The 22,946-nt window shown below is 32.9% G+C and overlaps 1 protein-coding gene and 1 long non-coding RNA gene across 11 annotated transcripts in view; one reads left to right on the top strand and one right to left on the bottom strand.

Annotated features, from left to right (window-relative positions):
- NBEA (neurobeachin) overlaps positions 1 to 22,946 on the top strand; it is a 661,793-nt gene that overhangs the window by 208,734 nt on the left and 430,113 nt on the right. For 5 of the 7 annotated variants that reach the window (XM_074330024.1, XM_074330023.1, XM_019736465.2 and 2 more), the window contains exons 28-30: positions 2,652 to 2,820; positions 4,387 to 4,482; positions 21,560 to 21,998. In XM_074330024.1, the coding sequence (XP_074186125.1) occupies positions 2,652 to 2,820; positions 4,387 to 4,482; positions 21,560 to 21,998 (704 nt within the window). The remainder of the gene's footprint in view (positions 1 to 2,651; positions 2,821 to 4,386; positions 4,483 to 21,559; positions 21,999 to 22,946) is intronic. The other 2 variants (XM_074330026.1, XM_074330027.1) reach the window with 1 other exon arrangement.
- The window catches only part of LOC109449832 (uncharacterized), a 265,241-nt gene that overhangs the window by 155,109 nt on the left and 87,186 nt on the right, over positions 1 to 22,946 (bottom strand). For all 4 annotated transcript variants that reach the window (XR_012495586.1, XR_012495587.1, XR_012495588.1 and 1 more), the window contains exon 2: positions 258 to 433. This is a non-coding gene — a long non-coding RNA (uncharacterized LOC109449832). The remainder of the gene's footprint in view (positions 1 to 257; positions 434 to 22,946) is intronic.

Genomic DNA, 22,946 nt, shown 5'->3' with positions numbered 1-22,946 from the left:
AGGAATATACAATAGAAAAATGATCATATATATATATATATGATCATTTTTCTATATATATATATCGGTTCTTATAAATCACTGGGAAAATTATAAACATACCAACACAAAAATAGGCAGTGGACATAAAATATGAAATATAAGGTAACAAACATATGATAAAAATTCAGGTTTACTGGAAGTCAAAATTACAAATTAAAACAAAAGTGAGGTATATTTACTATTAAATAAACTAAAAATTACTATTGAATACTTACCATTGCAAGGGTACATTGAAATATGCTCTGTCATGTGTTACTGGTAAGTATAGAAATTGGGTAAACTTTTTGAATAGCTCTTTACCAGTAGGTGTTAAAACGTATAAATATTGATGCTCTGTTATCCAGTGTCCCTGCTCAGAAAGTATTTAACTTCATGTGCTCATCAGAGATGCCTGCAGGGAAATTAGCAACATTATCAGTATCCAACAATATAGTTTCAGCCCAATAAATCATAGTATATTCATTCAATGGGAAACTATGCAGCCATTAAAACATAGTTTTGAGGGAAATTTAGTGACATGGAAAAACACTCATGATATATTTTAAGGGAAAGCAGCAGTATACAAAAGTACTTATATTACATCTGCATGCTGAGTGTAGGTACGTGCACATGTACACCTTTATAAAAAACAAAAACTAGAAAAAACATACCAGAATACTACCAATGATTATCTCTAGGTAAACGGTTTTTGTTATGTGCTTTAATATTTTGTACTTTTTTTATTTTCCATTTTTCTATAATCCCGTGCTACTTTTATAATTAATAAATAATACAGAAAAATTTTAAATAGATAAAACACAAGTATAAAAACCATGATATAAAACTCTTAACATAATCTGTAATTTAGACTTGGAAAAAAAAATTACTAACAATTTAACTGCTTAGAAATGGGAGTTATTCATTCTGAAAAAATGTGTTATGGAAAGAATTTTTTTTTAATGACGAATGGTTAAAACATGGAGCATATCTTTATCTCCAAGAGGCACAATCAGACCTAACAAAGAGTCTATGTTAAGTGTGACAGTATGTTTAAATTGATAGTAAAGTCTGCATTAGGTTGTTATGGTAGATTATGATAATTTTTCTAAGATTTATAGAAAAATCTTGATAACCAAACAGTAGTGCTTCACTTTCTTCCTGAAAGGAATTAAATGTTCCCAGATGTATCTTACGAAACATTATCAAAGCAACATAACGTGTGTTCATCGAGTTCATAGTGTATATCTCAGACACTTACCATGTTTCCCCGAAAATAAGACCTAGCCGAACCATCAGCTCTAATGCATCTTTTGGAGCAAAAATTAATATAAGACCCATCATTATATTATATTATATTATATCATATTATGTTATATAAGACCTGGTGTTATATATTGTATTATACCTGGTATTGTATTGTATTATACTATATTATATAAGACCTGGATTTATATTATATTATATTGTGTAAGACCCGATCTTGTACTAAAATAAGACCAGGTCTTATATTAGTTTTTGCTCCAAAAGACACATTAGAGTTGATGGTCCGGCTAGGTCTTATTTTTGGGAAACATGGTATTACCTCTCTATCCTAACTAGATTGATCCCTTTCAGACCTTTTACCACTTTGCTCTTCTCCTCTGGAAGAACCCCATTTGTCATTGAGCTTTTGAAATTAGGAGCCTCAAATATTGGCAGTGTTTTAGTGGTTATTTTTCCAGTGCGGAATATTGGGACTTGGCACTTCTTAATCTGGTTGTACAAAGATTGCATTAGTTTTTTTCTTAAGCTGTCATATCACCCTTCTAGGTCATATCAAGCTGGTATAAAATTATGTTTTATGCTTTCCCATTGTTTATATTTCCCCTGCTTTGCACTCTATATTATATAAAAGCGAAATATAGCTTTTATATTTATTTTCCATCACATTTCTTTAAGTATCATCTGCAAATTAAAGATACCTAATTAAATGTATACTAATATGCACAGTGTGACATGACTAGAAATTGCAGAAGAGTGACACTTTAGTAGTGGGACTAAATTAGCCCTAAAATAAAGGCTATTCCAGACTGATAAGAAAAAAGCTTAAGAAACAAGCCTTGACAGCATCAAACCGATTTATAAGTTGCTTAACTCTCTATATTATATAGAGTCCTGCTCAGATACTAATATGTTAGAATTGTATATGTATTCCAATTGTAATTTTGTTCTATTAACTTTTCATTAATAACATTTAAAACTCTTTGTTTTTATAATAGATGCATAAAATTATTCTTTTTAACCTGTGCCATGTGCATAGTGTATAAATATACATACTGAGTTATGGAAGTAATGGATCGTAATGGTGTAGAGGACAAAGAATAAAATTTTGTGGCATGGCAGCAAAACTTTAACTTTCTCCTTTTCTGAAATTGCATTTCAACCTATAACTCAGATGATGTATTCCTGGGGTTTTGCATTTATACTGAAACGATACTTACTGATTATCAATATATATTTAACATGTTTTAATAAAAGTCAAATATCATATTTTGCCCCCATAAAAAATGAAATAGGAATAGTTATTTGTACTCTAAGAACTTTCACTTCAAAAATTTCGAGTGTTAAAACTGCCTTTTTGTTTTACACAGGACGATAGCAAGCAGGCACAGTTCTTAGCTCTCGCTGTTGTTTACTTCATTTCGGTTCTGATGGTTTCCAAGTATCGTGATATATTAGAACCCCAACGAGAGACTGCAAGAACTGGAAGCCAACCAGGTAGAAACATCAGACAAGAAATAAATTCTCCAACAAGTACAGGTACTGAATGTTTTTTACATTATTTGAATTTCCATCATTTACCTCCTTTTTATTTCATTTTTACATCCAGATTTAAACTGGTCCTGTTCATAATCACCTCAAATATTTACAAGTGCATGGTATATAAATGACAATTTAATATTCTTTAATTCCTCAAAAATGTATGAATGATATTTCTATAATATTTGCTATATTCTCATTTTATCAGTGCAATTTTGTTTTTGATGTTTTCCATTTATTAATACAAATCATTTATACTACTATTTAATATGCAAATAACTGATATTTTAAATGTATTGCTTTTCAACCTATATAAACATGAAATTAGGAGGTCTTTGTAGAGTAGTTCAAATGGAGTAGTTTAAGCCAACGTATAATAAATATGTAAATATATAAAATATATAAATCTTTATAACCAGGTTCGCAGATAGCACTCCTTTTTACTTTTACTCCCCTCCTTCCATTCTTTCTTTCTTTCACTGTGTAGTTATTTCAGTATCTAACAATCAGTATTTTATATTCAACATATTCTATATTCAAAATATTTTATGTTAAACATTCAATATCAGTATTCTATCAGAGATTCATAGTAAGCAAACACACATTCTAAACTTTATACCAAAGTTGCTTCAACTAAAATCAGAGTTATAGACCACAGTGAACCATCCTGGGTCATGTCTTTCTTATCTTCAGAAGATGCTCATGTTGTAGGAGTTCTTGTATTAGTTTTGCCTACTCTGCTTGAAAATGATGAACACGTTTTCTGGCAACTAATATTTTAAAGTCATGGGCTGCCTTCTATCAATTACGTTTCCTGCCAGGTATTTATATGAAAGTTGTTTGCTTTGCTTTTTGCATTGTAACCTAGATAACCCAGTGGTTATTTCATGTACCACTGGATTAAATTGTAGTTGAAATTGTCTTTCCTAAATAAATGCATATGGTATATAAATAAAATGGATATTTTAAAAAGTGAGTAGAAATTAGTGGTCAAATCTCTGCATTTTGTTGTCCATAAGCATATCATACCTCATTTAGCTTTTATTGCTGTTGTGGAAATATGGATTATGTTTTAGCTATAATACTTGGCTGTTGCATGTTATATTTACTTTAAACACATAAACATGATATTTCTTTGGAGTATACTTTTACTTTTCATTTTATTCTTCAGATTGAACATTATTTTACCATTCCACTTTATGTCTTTGACCATTTATAAAATGGCACTAAGATTTTTATTATTTTAATCAACTTTTTCTTTTAGTGCATTCATATCAGTCATATATGTATAAAATGAGCATTATTTTAGTGAATTGCCATTTCACTAAAACCAGTTCTGATTTTCTTGTGTGTTTGTATGACTCTGTGTATGTTGCTAAAATGACTTAACAAGTATATTATTTCCTTTGTCATAATTATAGCTGCTTTCCTTCCCCCAGAGGTGCAGTCTTTATTGCTAGTACTGTTTGCATGTTGCAGTAGTATAGAATTGTCATGTATCTCAGTGGACCATGTTGCAGGTTGTTACATGCTGGCTCAAATTTGATCCCATGATTTTCTCCACAGTTGTGGTCATACCATCTATCCCTCATCCAAGTTTGAACCATGGATTCCTTGCCAAGTTAATTCCTGAGCAGAGCTTTGCCCACTCATTTTACAAAGGTAATACTGACCTCATCTCCTGACCTGTTTGGGTATTCTTATTTCATCATGTTATACAATAGAGATCTATAATGCTGTTGTTAATAAACAAGTATCTGCCTCAGGTTTCATGGAGATATGATATGCTGTATTTATACCTGGCTAATAAGAGCGAAATATAGCTTTTATATTTATTTTCCATGACATTTCTTTAAGTATCATCTGCAAATTAAAGATACCTAATTAAATGTATACTAATATGCACAGTTTGGCATTTGCTAGAAATTGCAAACGAGTTACACTTTAGTAGTGAGACAAAATTAGCCCTAAAACAAAGGCTATTTCAGACTGTTAAGAAAAAAGCTTAAAAAACAAGCCTTGACAGCATCAAACTGATGTAGAAGTTGCTTAACTTTCTGTCAGAACTATGTCTGAACTCTCTTTAAAGGAGTACAAAAGAATTCTTCACCAAACAATGTAAAATTCAACATTAAGCATCCAATAAAAATTTTTTAAGAAGGAAAATGTGATGTATAAACAGGAGGAAAAAAATTGTCAATAGGAACAGATTCAGAAAGGACAGAGATGGCAGAATTATCAGATAAACACATTCAAACAGCTATTACAAGTATGTACAAGATGTTTTCAATCTAAAAGAAAAAGTGAACATAATGAAGAGAAAAATGGAAGATTTTAAAAAAAGAATCTATTGGACGTTTTAGAGGTGAAAAATTAAATGGCTGAAATGGTGTCTCTGGGAAGGATTAACGTGAGGGTAGTTGCTGCAGAACGAAGGGTTGTAGTGGGCCAAATCAGCACCCCCACTTGCCACCTTTGCAGGGTTCTCCTATGTGCACATCCTGGATAGTTCCTAGGGCACTGAGTATGATGGACTATTTTATGTTCTGTAGAACAATTGCTTTTAAGAAACAGTGATTATCCTGGGAGCCCTGATGTAAACACAGGAGCCCTGACATAAACACAGGAGCCCTGTAAAGGCAGAGAGTTTTCTCTGTCTGGTTGTACAACAAAGTCAGAGAGACTCAAGGAGTGAGAAGAATTTGACATTGCTGAGATGGAGATGAGCCCTGGACAGAGACCTAACATCATTTGGTAGGAGCTGAGAGCACTACCCGGCCAACGGTCATTGAGAGAGTCGGGGACTTGAGCTTACAACAGCAGGGAACTGAGTGTGGCCAATAACGAGTGAGTTTGGGGGGACCCTGAGCCCCAGATGCTACCACAGTTCACTGCACTCAATATATTCGCTGATGATACGGAAGATCAATTATAGGACAAATAAAGCAGCAAAGTATTTTTTGTTACAACTTCATGAATTCACAGATTTTTTAAAAATAAATATGCAACCTTTGAATATCATGATGAAATGAAGGAAATTTTTACTTTTAGCTTTATTCTTCAGAAACACCTCCAGCTCTACACTGTTTAACTAAGAAGGATTAAATTATATTAGATTAAATGTCCTCTGCGGTTCGTGTTGTGTAGAAACATATTCCAAAGGTTTACATGTAGTGACTGGGAAATAATCTGGAACAGATTATTGGTGCACTGTTTTCTTTATCAAGGAAGTTTTGTTATGAAAACAATTTTGCTGAACTACACAATGGTCTTAGTGGTATAATGAAATTTTGAATTCTTTAAGTCTGATGTGATAAATTTACTATTCTCTTTATTATGTGATTACGTGAGAGCTGATCATAAGTAACTGTTATTGCATGCTGTGGTGTGTTTTGGTTATTGAGAGGAAAATTTTGTTGATTTTGAAACTGTAAAGTCAACTCTTAGTGTTTTCACAGGGTAAAAAACCAGTTGGATTCCACTCTTTAAAGACTAATGAGACTGGCTTCTTTGTCACAGATGTAAAGTATTTTTAGTGAACGTAGTAGTTCTAAACACAGAAGGATCGCAGTAAGTTTTCTTATTTTTATCAAAGGACAAAAATAAAAGGATCTTGGAAGGACATAGTTTCTATGACATGTTTCTTTATTTAACAATAATTATCACTGAATGTGATCTTTAAGAATGAACTTGATTTTGTTCACTCCCTTCTTTCAGCTCATTGAGGCTTTGAAAAATTTCTGACCTAGCTCTCTCTCTTCTTCATAATCTTTGATAGTCCTTCAGTTCAAGGTCTTATCCCTCATTGGATTTCTTGTCTCTAGTCATTTAGTCTATTACTGACAAAGAATTTTAAAATAATGCTAATATATAATATAAAAAACAATGCAACAAAGTAGAATTTATATTTAATAAAATACATTCACACAATGTTTCATAATATAACAAGTATAATAATTTTTCTTTCTAAAAAATTCTAAGGGCTTTCTATCATTTTGGGGACAAAGTTATGGTGTCTAAATTTATAATGGGTGGCAAATCTGCTCTAGTTCTAATTTACCTGGAATACTACAATTGCCTCCAAAGTGGTTTTCTCACCTTTTACTGATCTTTATTCTATTTTTTATAGTTTTGCTGCAGTTTGTTTTAAAATATAAATGTGTCCCATTTTGCCTTAATTTTTTCTAGTAGCATTTAAAGGAAAATATGACATGAGTCCTGGATAATCTGACTGTAGACTACCATTCCAACTTTATCTTATGTTATTTTTCCATTTGCTCACTATGCTACAGACTACCTTAGGGTTCAAAATCATTCCAAGCACTCTCCTGCCTTATGATCTTTGTATCTTGTTTCTGGTTTGTGACTCTCTCTTTTCCCTAGTTTTTATAAGATTGGTGCTTACTCATTTTTCAGGTGTTTGTTTAAAGGTCACCTCCTCACAGATGTCTTCCTTGACTACTGTACTGTGTTTCCCTTAAAATAAGACCTAGCTGGGCCATCAGCTCTAATGCATCTTTTGGAGCAAAAAATAATATAAGACCCAGTCTTATTTTAATATAATATAAGACCGGGTATAATATAATATAATATAATATAATATAATATAATATAATATAATATAATATAATATTATATATATAATATAATAATATAATACTGGGTCTTATATTAAGTTTTGCTCCAAAAGACGCATTAGAGCTGATGGTCTGGCTAGGTCGTATTTTCAGGGAAACATGGTAGCTAAGTAACTCTCTCCCTAATCACTCTATTCTCTTTCATGGCATCCTCTTCATTTCTCTTTTTGCACTTATACAATTTATTTGTTTGTTTGTTTGATTGTTTATTAGAATGTGTACTTCCAAAAGGTAGTCCCTGACACTTTGCCTGGCACTGAGACGTAAATACAGTGAATATTTGTTATGTAAATGAATAAGCTAGTGAGAAAGTTGAACAAGTTTTTAAAAAGCTGAGTATTGATGATAACCATAAAATGCATTTCATTAATAAACATGGTAAAACCAGAAATAAAAAAATTTTATGGATAACTTGTCTGAAAGTTATAGAAGCTTTATTTTAATTATTTCACTTTAGGCTTAATAAGAAGTTACTATGTAGATGAACTTAAAAATATGTTATATTAGTTTTCCTCAACAGTTTATAAACAGGGAAAAGAACTAACACAGGAAATACAAAATTAAGAGAATGTGGTACTGTTATAAGAATAGAATATGGCATAAACAGTCTATTAAATAGGCTGGAATTTGCATGAACATTTCATATATTATAAATATAACTTATCTAATCAAATGGAAGAGGAAGTATAATTTGGCAAATGATATGAGGATTACCACATGGGGTAACAATTTGAAAAAATTTATTTCCCTGTCTTATATCATGCCCAATAAATTTTTGCATATATTAAAATGTAAAGGTTAAAAATGAAACTAACATAATTCATGAAAATTAATATTTATATAGTGTAAGAAAAGATGTTTAAATCATAACATCAAAGACTGAAGTTATAAATGACTAAATGAAAGTTTTATATATCTGCATATCTGAATATATGAACAAAATTAAAAGACAAATGCAAACAGGCAACATTATACATTTATATAGTAAAAGTTAATAACCTTAATGAATAAAAAGCTCTTATAGATCAATTAAAATAACATATCACAGTAATGGAAAATGTAGAAAATACCAAACAGCTGACAAAAGAAAGGCAATCTACAGTACAAATAAGGAAAATTTATTTAGATCTAATAAATAAATTTAGATTCAAAGAAAAATGTAGCATAATTTGCAGATTGGGCAAAATTTTGAAAATCGAGAATGTAAATATGTGTACTTTACATAGCATAAAAATATTTATAACCCTGATCTAGTAATTTTATAATTGTATATTAAGGAAACAATTAATGATATGCCAATAGTTTATATATAAGTATTTTTACTGTTCAATTTTCTCATACATGAAAATGTTAGGTTAATATTTATTAAATAATTGTTACATGTATATAATCTAACACTAAGGTTTTCAATATAGCAAATTTGTTATTTTCTCTTGCTTATGAAATCATTTTTAATGGATCTTTTGTTATCTATTATGTGGATGTATTATAATTTATTTTACAAGTACTCTAAAACATTATCATTAATATAATATTCATACAATTATTCGATACTGATGTTGAATATATTATATATTTCATTTACTTACAGGTAAAAATCATGCCCAGTTATTCCTAGCAAATATTTTTAAAACCTTTAACTCATTTAAATTCTGTTCTTAGTATTAGTAAAGGTAACAGTAAAAGCTTTCTTTCTTTCTTTTCCTTCTTGCCTTCCTCTCTTCCTTCCTTCCTTCCTTCCTTCCTTCCATCTTCTATTTTTATCTTTCTTTCAATTTATTTTACGATTCTTTCATTATATATTTACTGAATTAATGAATGGTTTCCTATTACATTCTAAGTACCGGGGATATATAATAGTGAGGAAAAGTCTCTGCCCTTATAAAGCTAACATTCTATCTAGGAAGATACTCTTTTAAAACCCACATACTTAAATATATAATTGCATGTTATGTTGCATTCTAAGAAATAAAATTACAAGTTATTACGAGAACATACAAAAGAAGAAACCTAACTTAATTTGGAGTTGGAAAAGACATCATGAAAGTGACATTTAAGCTGGGCACCAAAGGATGAATTCATTTAATTTGGGGGAAAAATGGGGACAGTAGAAGCACATTCCTGAAAAGGTAGCCACATGTCCTGAGAAAATCCTTGGCATATTTTGGGAACACATGTGGGTGAACAAAAGAATGAAGGGAAAGTGAAGCATTCCATGAGTTAGGCAGGAAGCAAATCACATGGGACCTATAAACGATTAAAGATCAGGTTTTTAAACCAAGCAGAGGAGTATTATTAGTGTTCTGCTGCCATATCAAATTACCACAAACTTACTGGCCTAAACAACATAAAGTGCGTATCTCACAGTTCTGTGGAACAGAAGTCTAACATGGATTTTGCCACACTAAAATGAAGGCGTCGTCAAAGCTGCATTCCTTTTTAGAAGCTCTTAAGGAGAATCCATTTTCCTGTTGTGCTTCTAAAGCCAATCCATATTCCTTTGCTTGGGGCCTTCTGCCTCCTTCCTCCATTTTTAAAACCAGGAATAGTGCATCTCAGAGTATTCTTTTGTGTCACATCCTCTTCTGAGCAAATGTTAGAAAGGTTTTCTGCTTCTAAGGATACATGAGGTAAGTTGAGCCCACCTGGATAATCCGGAATAGTTCCCCACGCCACCTCCATCAGAGCCCTTACATTTAATGTCTTTTTTGCCATTTAAGGTAGAATTCATAGGTTTTGGGAATTAGGATATAGACATCTTTGGGGGGCATTTTTCTTCCTACAACAAGAATCATAACCTGGTTTACAATTTTAAAAGCGTATTCTGGGTACAATGAGGAAATAGATTAGCGAGGACTTCACGGGGAGCTAGATAAACCAATTGGAGTCTGTTGCTTTCTAGGTAGAGATGCTGTTGCTTAGGACTAAGGTGTGTTGGCAGTAGAGGTCGAAGAGAAAGATAAAGACTTTGGAGATAAAGTTGAGAGGATGTGGTAAAGATTGGATGTGGGTAATGTGGGTATGCAAAGTTTTCAAAGATGACAGCTCGCTAGCTGCTGTGAAAAACTGAGATGATGAAATGGCTATTTATCAAAGTAAGCAAGTACGGAGGAAGAGAATGACCAAGACTTCCATTTTAGATGTGTTGTCTTTTTATTCCTTTTACCTTTCAACGTCCTTCATGCATTTCTCCCACCTCCTACCACCCCTCCACCGCCGGCACGTCTGGCAACCACCAATGTCTTCTCTCTAACTATGAGCTTGGTTTTTGTGTGTGTTTATTTTGTTTTGTTTTCAGATTTCACTTATAAAAGAGATCATATGGTATTTGTTTTGCTCTGTTGACTTATTTCACTTAACATAATGCTGTTAAGGTGCATCCATGTTTCACAAATAGCACGATTTCTTATTTATGGCTGAATAATATTCCATTGTGTAATACATATTTACCGCCATTTCTTTTTTCTTTTTTTGTGATGTCATTAGGACAGTTTATTGTTAAGGCAGTGAGCAACACATGCTGTTTCTTTTTGTAACTTTAAATTATAAATCAGCATAAAACTCTCTTGGTATGTGGAACTTACATGCTGATGGTGTTAAGGGATAACAGAATACACCACCCCAAAATATAACTCTTGGGCATATGGATTATTTTGAGTGAAAGGACATTGAGAATAAGCAGATGCAGCAAAAGCTCTAAAAATAGAGCACAGGTTTTCCATTTGTAAAGAAGTTTACAGTTATAAAAGAAATTTCCATTTGTAGAGGTATCTTCCTCTCCGGTACAAGGAAGAGAAAGACTTCTTAGCAACTCTTCATCATGTAGAAAGTACTGATTTGAGGTCTGCATAACAGACCTCACTAAACAATTCTTGTTACCATAATTTTCCTGGTCACCCTCCCCCACCTAGAAACACAATACCTGTTTTCATTTGTTTAGGCTAAGATGTATACCACCATTTCTTTATTTCTTTATCCATTCATTCACCTTAGGTTGTTTCCATATCTTGGCTATTGTATGTAATGCTTCGGTGAACAAAGGGGGTGCAGATATATTTTTGAATTTGTGTTTTTCTTTTCTTTGGATAAATACCCAGATGTGGAATTATAGTTCTAGCACCAATCTACATTCCCACCAACAGTACACAGGACTCCGTTTTCTCCATGTTCTTGCCAACACTTGTTATCTCTTGTCTTTTTGATGATAGCCATTCTAACAGGACTGAGGTGATATCTTATTGTGATTTTGATTTGTATTTCCCTGATTATTAATGATATTGAACATCTTTTCATATACTTGATGGACATATATTTGTCTTCATTGGACAAATGTCTACTCAGATCTGCTGCCTCTTTTGTAATTGGATTGTTTGTTTTTTCTACTGAATTGTATGAGTTTTTATATATTTTGAATATTAGCCCCTCATCAGATATGTGATTTGCAGATATTTTCTCCCATTTAGTAGATGTCTTTTTATTTTGTTGAAGGTTTCCTTTGCTCTGCAAAAGTTTTTTTTTTTTTTTTTAATTTGATGTAGTCTCACTTGTTTAGTTTTGTTTTTGTTGCTTTTACTTTTAGTGTCAGATTTAAAAAAAAAAAGTATTGCCACGACCTATGCCAAGGAGCTTACCATCTATGTTTTTTTTATTTTCTATAATTTTTAATGTTTCAGTCATATGTTCAGATCTTTAATTCATTTTGAGTTGATTTTTGTGGATGGTGTAAGAGAGTGGGCAAGTTCCATTCTTTTGTATGTGGCTGTTCAGTTTTCCCAACACAATTTATTGAAGACACTGTCCTTCCTCAATATATACTCTTGGCTCTTTGGTCAGAAATCAATTGACCATATATGTGTGGGTTTATTTCTGAACTTTCTTTTCTGTTCCATTGATCTATGTGTTTGTTTATAGGGCACTGCTATGCTGTTTTAACTAAAGGTTTGTAATACAGTTTGAAGTCAGATGGCATGATGCCTCAAGCTTTGTTGTTCTTTCTCAAGAGTGCTTTGTCTCTTCAGGGTCTTTTTTGCTTCTATATAAGGTTTAGGGTTATTCATTTTATTTCTGTGAAAAACGCCATTGGATTTTTTTTTTATAGGGATTGCATTGAGTGTGTAGATTGCTTTGGATAGTGTGGACACTTTAACAATATTGATTCTTCTAATCCATGAGCATGGAATATCTTTGCATTTATTTGTGCCTTCAATTTCTTTCATTAATGTCTGATAGTTTTCATTATACAGGTCTTTCACCTCCTTGGTTAAACGTGTTTCTAGGCTATTTTTTATTTTTATTTTTTTGATGCTATTGAAAATGGAGTTGTTTTTTAAATTCTCTTTGTGATAGTTCATTAGTGTATCAAAACAGATTTTTGTGTGTTGATTTTGTATCTTGCAACTATACTGAATTTGTTTATTCTAAAAGATTTTCGATGGACTCTAGGGTTTTCTTCCATATATATGGAAGTTTACATCTTCCTTTCCAATTTGGATGCCTTTTATTTCTTTTTCTTGCCTGATTACTCTGGCTAGGACTTCCTATACTACATTGAATGAAAGTGGTGAGAGTGGCCTCCTTGTCCTCTTCCTCATCTTAGATGAAAAGCTTCAGCTTTTTACCATTGAGTGTGATGTTAGGTGTGGGCTTGTCATATATGGCCTTTATTATATTGAGTTGCATTTCCTCTGTATCCTCTTTCTTGAGAGCTTTTATCATAAATGGATGTTTTTGGGTTTTTTTAGCTGAGCTGGTTTTTCTGCATCTATTGAGATGATCATATGATATTTATTTATTTTGTTAATATGGTTTATCATATTGACTGGTTTGTGGATGTTGAACCATCCTTGCATCCCTAGAGTGAATCCCATTTTGTCATGGTGCATGATCCTATTAATGTATAGTTTAATGTGCTAATATTTTGTATCTATGTTTATCAGGGATATTGGCCTGTAAATTTTCTTTTTTTCTTTTTGAGGCATTCTTGTCTGGTTTTGGTTTCACACCTAATGCTGCCTCATAAAATAATTTTGGAAGTGGTTCCTCCTCCTATATTTTTTTGAAGAGTTTGAAAAGGATTCGGTCCTCTTAAATATCTTAACTTTTTTGTGGTCTAACATATAATCTATCCTGGAAAAATAGTTCCAGGTGCACGTGAGAAAAATGTGTTACCTTTGAATGGAATGTTGTGTATGTATCTAAGTCTCTTTGATCTAAAGTGTCATTTCATGCCTGTTTCCTTACTGATTTTCTGTCTAGGTGATCTATCCATTTCTGTAAGTGGAGTGCGTATTAAAATTCCCTACTGTTACTGTGTTGCTGTCTATTTCTCTATTTAGGTCTGTTAATATTTGCTTTATATATTAGGTGCTTTTATTTGGGTGCATATATATTTACAAATATTATATCCCTTTTTGGATTGACCCACTTATCATTATATAATGCCCTTCTTTGTCTTCTATTACAGTCTTTGTTTTAAAGTCTATTTGTGTCATAAAAGTATAGCTATTCTCCGACTTTCTTTTGCTTTCTATTTTCATGGAATAACTTTTTCCACCCTTTTACTTTCCATCTGTGTGTGTTTTTACATTGAAAGTGAGTCTCCTGTAGGCAGCGTATAGATAGATTTTGTTTTATTATCCATTCACCCACCCCATGTCATTTTTAATTGGAGAAATATGTCCACATATGTGTGGTGCCCTGCCTGATTTTTGTGGCTGCTGCCCAATGGATGCCTCTACATCTCCTGGTTCTTATGGCCAGGAGGGCTTATGCTTGTGGGTCCCATAGGACTGTAACTAATGAAGAAAGAGTTCTTAAACAGATACCACCCCCAGGGCATAGTAAAAGGAAACAGACCCAGGAGTTCTGTCTTTCTGTGGAGGAGGCCTGTTAGCTAATCATCATGGCTGTGGCCTGAGGGACAGACTTCTAATTAAACATGCATTTAGGAGCTAACTGTAATTTTTTCCAGGATCTCCTAGGGTGGCACTGACTTCTAGCTCTCCCTCTGCTATTCTCCAGAGTGCCGGTGTCTCCTGGAGGGAAGCTCTACACATGTCTGGCAGCCCTGTTTTTACATCCACTGCCACATTTATTTTGGCTGATGCCTAGGGGATGCACCTTGATTACCTGGCTCTGGTTGCCAGGGGGGCTTGTGTTCCTGGGGCCCACAGGACTGTGGCAATTGGAGAGAGAGTTCTTGGCAGGCTACGATCCCCAGGGCACTGTATAGACAGCAGACTGAGGCACACCTCCCAAGGTTTCTGTGAAGGAGGCCTCTTTGTTTGTCCTGGTGCTTTGGCCTGAGAGGCCAGCTTTAGGTTTGGCACACATATAGTGGCCTATAGTTCTGCTCTCAAAGAACACAGGCTATGGATGCCATCTTGGCACTATCCCTCTGCCTTTCTCCAGCTCACTGGAATCTCCCCGAAAAGAGCTTACACACTTGACTGGAGCCCTGATTTTTGTGACTTCTGCCCAGGTGACACCAACAGATTGTCTGGATATAGTGGCCAGCATGGCTTATGCTTATGGTTCCATACTTTAAAAGCTGCTGCCGAGATTCTGGCTTCCAATTTGCTTGAATTTAGATGCTTAGATCCTACCCTTAGGATCCACAAGTTGTGGAACCAGAATTGGAACTTTGATCTATTTGATTACATTCACATGATCTTTCTATTATGACATATTCCCTTCAGGTAAGGAAGGAGAAACACCCCAAATAGCTTAAGGGCAAAGTTGTAAGTGGAGATGGGGTTGACAAGTCTTGGCACATCCTCAACAACTGGAAGCTATTAAAAATATAATAGGCTGCTTGGGCAAGCACAAAGTTTTGAGAAATGACAAAGAGCTGAGACAGGGTTAAAGGACAAGATGTATCTCCTACGCGAGGTTACTCCTTCAAGACTGGGAGAAGTGGTTGTGTTATCTGTATAGAAACCAACACAGAGAATCAAACAAAATGAAGAAAGGGAGAAATATGTTCCAAATGAAAAAGCAAAATAAAACCACTGAAAAAAATACTGAATGAAATGCAGATAAGTCATTTATCTGATAAAGAGTTTAAAGTAATCACAAAGTTGCTCTTTGAACAGTAGTAGCTTAAGGGCTAGTGTAAGGGGAGGGGGAATGAGAGGTGGTTCTTTTAGGATAGGATGTATTGGTGTGCAGATAAAGGGGCAAAGGTAAGGAAGAGAGACATAAATTGAAGATTAGTAGAGAGAATAACTGATAGAGTGGTTGGGCTCTGTATTTCCTTATAGGATATGATCATGGTGATGATATGGTAACGGTGATAACAGTCAAATCCCTAATGGTAGCAGCAGGTACAAAAACTTATAGTGAGATTACTTTATTCTGGGCACTCTTCATGAATTTTGTTCTTTAATCATCACAACAACTATATAATGTATGTACTGTTATTGCACTCATTTTACAGATAAAAGAATGAGGCTGAGAAAAGTTAAATGGCTTGTCTTACATCACAAAGCATGAATAAGTCCTGATTGAAATTCAGTCTAAATTTCAAAGGCTGAACTCTTCACCATACAAGATACGCAGTTTGTGGCTTATCTAATTAATATTTGGTTGTTTTTGTTTTTCTGCAACTTAAGAAAAGTTTTAGGTATATATGTTGACATTTTATTATTAGTATTAATGATTGCCTCCATTATATTACAGAGAATCATGATGTATTTCAACAGGAAAAGTTTTTTGTTTGTTTTTTCTTTGAGAAGAAAAGGGAAAAATAGTACAAACAAGCTTAGGCAAGAGAAAAGCAAACTATAGAAATATGAATATTTTATAATTTCTATTTGATGTTTTACTTAAAATGTATAGATTGGAACTATACTAAAATTTGGATCTTAAACATCACTTGGTGGGGGAGCTTCTGCAAGAGTTGAGTGAAGATCTCCAAAAAACTGTTCCTCCAGAAAAGCTACTGACAAAAATAACCAAAATCACTTCTTCATTTCTCTGGGAAGTAATTAAAGGCTTTCAACAGTCCAAAGATTATTAAATCAAGCAAAACTGCAGAATCTTCATGAGAATATCAAGTGTTGTGGTGACTTAACTTGCCCTATTGCCATCCACTTCTCCCAGTTCTGCAATCACCTTGAAAACCAGCAGCCAGACAACCATGGTAGCTGTGAAAACCAGCAGTCTAGTAACCACTGGAAGGAGGCCCATTAGGTTTAGAGTTTTTAAAAAGTTCAATTTTAGAGCCTTGTTACTATTTGACATATCTGGCAGCTCCCTCTGGTAAAGCTTCATTCACTAGGGTTGTTACTTGATCTGATTAGAGCTTGCTTGGTAGGTAAAGCCCTATTTCCAAGGTGTTTGTCGAAATAATCGTCAACACTTTTTTATAACATTGCAGCTGGCTGAGGTGGCAATATCCGTCGTAGCAAACAACAGCCTTACCAAAAAAGCTTAAAAGGAAGATCTGAGAATGAGATGTCCATATTCCTGGGGCTGTACTCAGGTCCAGGAAAGACCTGAGAAGGCCCTCGTCACTCAGCTCTGGCTTGTCTTTAGGCCCTGTGCAAGCAGGAAGTGAAGGGTAAGGGAGAGTCATAGACAGCGTAAGTGTTAAAAGCATGTTGTGACACACACCCAAAGCCTGTGACAATGAGTAAAAGACTTACTGGTTCAAGATATTTAGGGCATTCTCTGTCCACTTATCAGCTGACCATTGGGTTAACTGAGCAGAGACTTCTGTGGCTTAAGTGACAGAGAATATAGGTTACAGAATTAATTCAGAAGAGTCAATAATCAAATAAACAGAAAACCTTGAACCCCATATGAGAGGTTGGATCTCCAGGATTGGCACATCATATATTTTAATTGTCTAGTATTCAACAAAAACACGAAACATGCAAAATAGCAGGAAAGTATAACTAACATACATGGGGGGAGAAATCATTCAACTGCCCCTGAGGAAACCCTGATGTTGGACTTTCTAGACAAATGCTTTAAACTAGCTATGATACATCAGCTCAAATAATTAAAGGAAACCTTTTCTAAAGAATTAAAAGTATGAGGGTGATGTCTCATCAAAGAGAATATAAGTAAAGAAATATTGTAGAAAAGATCAAATATAAATTGTGGAGTTGAAAGTGTAAAATTTATTAGAGGGCTCCACAGAAGATTTGTGTTGGTAGAAGAGAGAATACACATACTTGAAGAAAAGTCAATTGCAGTTATCTGACTCTGAGGTACAGATTGAAAATAGGAATGAAGAAAAGTGAAGAGAGCTTGAGTGACCTGTGAAACACCAAGAAGTAAACCAATATACATACAAGGAGTCCCAGAGGACAGGAGAGGGAAAGGGGCAGGGAGAATATTTGATGAAATATTGACCTGAAAACTTCCCAAATTTGATGAAAGTTATTACTATGCACATTCCAATGCGCTTTAAGTAGAATGAACTCAAAATAGATACACAAATCATAGCCAAAACATCAATTGAAAGTACATTCTTGGATCTTAATTGTTTCTCCTAAATTATAATTTTGTCTATTAGGGGCATATTTTTTATAATATTGAATTCCTGAAGTTGTATTCTTTTCATACATTTATTGTAGCAGTCAAAAAATTGAATCATATATAAACAATTGCAAGTAATTACTCAGTGTACTGCAGTCTTTTGTTGTGTAAAATTATTTTTAATAATGATTTTTAAATCTACTCATGTAGTTTATTTTTTTTTTTATTCTTTGGAGTTCAGGTTACTTTTTATGGGAACTCCTTATGTGAGTTCAGGTTACATTTTGGGATTTAATATAAACACAATATACATTGTAGTTATATATGGATTTTTATGTTTTATTTTAAATCACTGATGTGATTTAGTTTGCTTAGTATTACTATTTGAAAAGCAAATAATTAATCTTAATATAATTTTAGTGCTCTACAAACAAGGAGCTGTTGGACTTACTAGACAAATATATGTTCCTTTCATGTTACTCCTTACTTAGATAGTTTGGAATATAGCAATTTGAATAATTTAGAACGTAAGACATATTGAAACACTTCATAAATCACTGTAAAACAAGATTTTTGGAGAAAGGAATGTGATAAATGAGGTAACCATGTAGAAATCATGTCATTTGCTGAACTGAGCCCCATAATTTTTCCAAAATTTATTAGATGAACTCATTAGGTTCAATGAAACACAGTAAGAAAACGAGGCATCTGGCATCCAACTGCCTGTTTCTGACAAAGTTAAGATCACTCAGACTAGTAATGTTTCTGCTTTGTGTACTGACGTGGCCTATTACTACAGAAACTGATGAGAACTGTAGGAAAATTACAAGTCTGCTGTCATTGAGAGAACCTGCACAGATGCAGTCATTTATACTTTTTCTGCTGATCATGCTTAGTTAGCTTCCTATTGAAGTTACTTGGGTTAAATCCTCAAAGTACTTTAGTGTCACAAGAAACATAGACATTATCTAAGCTGACATTTATACCATCAACTGAGAGCATATTCTGTAAAATAGGTTAATGCAAGTAATTAAAGTCGGCTTTTTGACTATTGCTCCATTTTTTATTTGCAATTACTATTATTAAATTTTTTCATTGATGTTTATTTCTGTGTAGCATGATCTCAAGATATGCTTTATTTATAAAACTTATGTATTTGAATATAGTTCTTATTGAAATACCAAATTTACTGCTTCATTTTTGGAATCATTCTTTTATCACAGTAAAAATAAAACTAAGATTTTTTATTACTGTATAAAAATTTTGATGAATCATTTGAAAATTTTCTAATGTTAAATTTTAATAAACTTTTTATTATGTTTTATAATTGAGAAGTTAGCATTTATATTGGAGATCCAAGTATCTAGTTAATGAGTTATAGATTTTAATTGTTCATTGAGAGTCAAGTGAACAGAAAAACAAAAAAAAATTACGTACTTCGTGGAAAAATATTTTTATATGGTACCTGTGGATACTAAATGAAAGATTTTATTTTCTTTGATATTTTGTTTGTTAGCAAAATGCTTATATTTCAGATGCTTACATAACTTGAAAAGTACATTTTTCGTGTAGTTCTGGATGTAAAACACACCATAAATAAAGATACTGAGACATCATAATAGGGTAAAGCCAAACTCTAGGCCAAATCTATAAATCAACTAAATTCAGACTAAGTGCTGAACTTGGCTATATGCCTTTTGCTAATTAAACTCTGTAAGAAAAGTTAGTCCATGCTAGTAACCATGACACTGATTTTTTTCCTTGATGTTAGAGTTATTTTGTTTCTGCGTTTACATTTTCTGTCCTATAGTTGCAGAAATATTACTATTGTAATTTGTCTCTCCTGATTTTTCTGCCACAATTCTTTTCTCTCCAAAAATATATAATCTACAGATGCACTCCTGTATTGAATAAATTCAGTGGTATCTCTAATAATGGAAATAACTGCCTTACTCATCTCATCTTCTCATTTTATATTTCTAAGGTTACTTTGAAACTTCCAAAGTTTTGGTCACCACCTCAGTTTAAATGACTCCCAAAATAAATGGCTATGCTTATCTTGACCTACAGATATCCGTATCTCAGAGATTCCGCAGACATAATTGATTCAAAATTTAATCCATTATTTTCCTAAACAAACATACTCCTCTTTTGCTTCCTCAGTTAGTGGCATAGTACTATTCTTATTATCCCTTAAGCTACATATTCCAGAAGCATCTTTATTCTTCCCCTAGCTGTTATTCCTACTGGTATTATTCCAAGTTTTAATCTTCTCTCACACACAAAGAAGTTAAACTGTTATCTTTACCTCTTTTTCCTTCTGTAGTGCTTTGCCAGTAGTATTGTTGAAATTATTTGTGTTCTCAAAACTTTCATGCAGTCATTTTAATTTTCAATCTTGGGATCAACGAAAAACAGATCTACCCTATTTTTCATGTTAGTCATCCAGTGCTTGAATATTATTGTGTTATACTAATTAATCTTTTCTTCTTTCAATTCTAACATCCAAACAAACAAGCAAAACTATAAACCATTCAATAAATATGAGGAAAACTACAATATAACACTGAATTATAAGAAATGTATATTGTCAGTCAATTTAAATATTGTATATTAGGAATATTGAATATAAAGCTGTTATTTATTTCTAAATAGCTAACATTTACTGTCTACTTTATGCAGGAACTGCAAGTTGTTTACGTATAGTATCTTATTTTCTTCTTCAACATGACTTTATTAAGAGCTATTATTGTCCCCCATTATACCGTAGATTACATAAACTTTTTAAGGTCATCACTCAGAATTTGATAACATTTTAGGATGTGGAGAAATTTATTATATTAACCTTTATGTAATGAGATTTGATATGAATTTACCATTTTAAAGATGTTTTACTTTTTATCTATTTTAATTGGTAATATGAGTATTTCATACCTATATATATTTTTCTAAGTTTTCATAAATTGAAATTTATATTCACTAAAAATGAGTATGCTAAAATAAATATTCTTTACGAAAGGCACATATAGACTAAATTCTTGAGAAACATTCTCTTGTTAAATTATTTATCAATTTGAGCTAATCATCGGACATGTTTCTTGCAATTAACTCTTCAGAGTTTTATGTATTATGTGCATGTACCTTTAAAATGATATCTTCAAGTAGTTTCAATATTTCAATTAGACATTATTGGTTATTGAAGTACCATAAAAGGTATAAAAATGACATTTTTAAGGACAGTATTAGAGTAGTATAAAAATTTCTCATGATTTTAGCTAATAATGAAAGGATAAAAGGGGAACTTCATATAATAATCATTTATGAGCTGCTGTAAAAATTTTATAGGAAATATTTCTCCGTGTTTTTAAAAGCATCAGTTTTGAAATGCCAGATGATTTCTAAAAGAAATGGGGTTCTTTTGATGGTTACTGAACACAATGACAGGTATGTATGGATATGTTTTAACCCAGTTGTGTTGTACTACACATTTAGTTAGCAGATTTTTTATTTTTACAGGTTTTATTTCCTTTATTTTAATATGTGAGAATATTTCATTAATAATACTGGGTTTCCATTGTTAAGCTTTTTATTTAAATCATTTTCTTTCACTACAGAAACACCTGCTGCATTCCCAGACACTATAAAGGAAAAAGAAACACCAACCCCTGCTGAAGATATCCAGCTAGAGAGTTCCATTCCTCATACAGATTCAGGAATTGGAGAGGAGCACGTGGCTAGCATCCTGAATGGGGCAGAATTAGAGCCTAGCACAGGCCCTGATGCCATGAGTGAACTGTTATCCACGTTGTCATCCGAAGTGAAAAAATCACAAGAAAGCTTAACGGAGAACCCCAGTGAAATGTTGAAACCTGCACCATCCATATCTAGCATTAGTCAAACCAAAGGCATCAATGTCAAGGAAATACTGAAAAGTCTTGTGGCTGCCCCAGTTGAAATCACGGAATGTGGCCCTGAACCTGTTCCATACCCAGATCCAGCATTGAAAAGAGAGGCGCAAGCTATTCTTCCTATGCAGTTTCATTCCTTTGACAGGTGGGTACTGTACTGATTGTTTACAATGCTCTCTACGTGGAAGGAAATTTGAGTCTGTTAATCTAAAAACGGGGAGTCTTGAAAACATATTTATTAATGTAGATCCTTACTACAAAGAATATGTAAGATGACAGGCCAACCTGACTGATCTCAGAGCACAGCGTTTTAATAATCTCAAAAAAGGGGTTTCAATATGATATGGTGGATAGCACATTGAACTGGAAATAGAGAAACTCAGTTCTGATTGTAATCTATCATCGAGCGACAACTCTACATTGGGGATGTCATTTTATCTTTTTGGACATAAATTGCGTCATGGATAAAGTGGGGGCGGAGACAAGCCACATTTCTGCAAGGTCTAGTCTGGCTTTGAAATTCCATTGTAATATTATTGAAAACTATAATAATCGAGATTCAATAGCCTGTTTTAAGTGATAAAATTCGAATTTGTGTTTTAAATGCAAGTATATGGAAAAGAATTTTTTAAATGTGTGATCATCTTCCTTATGGAATTTTGATTATCAGGATAAAAGCCGTATTTTGAGACATGTATTCGAAACTAAATAATACTGGTATACATTTTAGTGTTCTAATGATTTATAATGTGGCCCGTATATCTACTTTCAGATGTTAATCAAACAAGGAACTTTTAGTTGAGAACCAAGAATTCTTTGTTCTGTTTCAATATATATGCCATAAAACTGATAGTGAATGAATAGTTTAGAACCAAAGAACAAGTGCATGTAATATATTCTATTATTTAAAAGCATGTGCAGCGTTAGAAATTATTTTAGGTAGTCACTAATTACTAGCAATAGTACTTAACTTTGATACTGGAATTGATGTGGTTTTCGAATTATATTTACATATTAACATATAAATCTTTAGTTTGTGTTTTTCACCTTCGGAAAGTTTAAAACAATTATTCCTACAAAAATAATGTATATG

This window comes from Rhinolophus sinicus, linkage group LG04, assembly GCF_036562045.2.
Source record: "Rhinolophus sinicus isolate RSC01 linkage group LG04, ASM3656204v1, whole genome shotgun sequence".
NCBI classification, from domain to species: Eukaryota; Metazoa; Chordata; class Mammalia; order Chiroptera; family Rhinolophidae; genus Rhinolophus; species Rhinolophus sinicus.
Note: the sequence above shows the minus strand (reverse complement) of the source record. Positions and strands in the feature narration are given on the sequence as shown.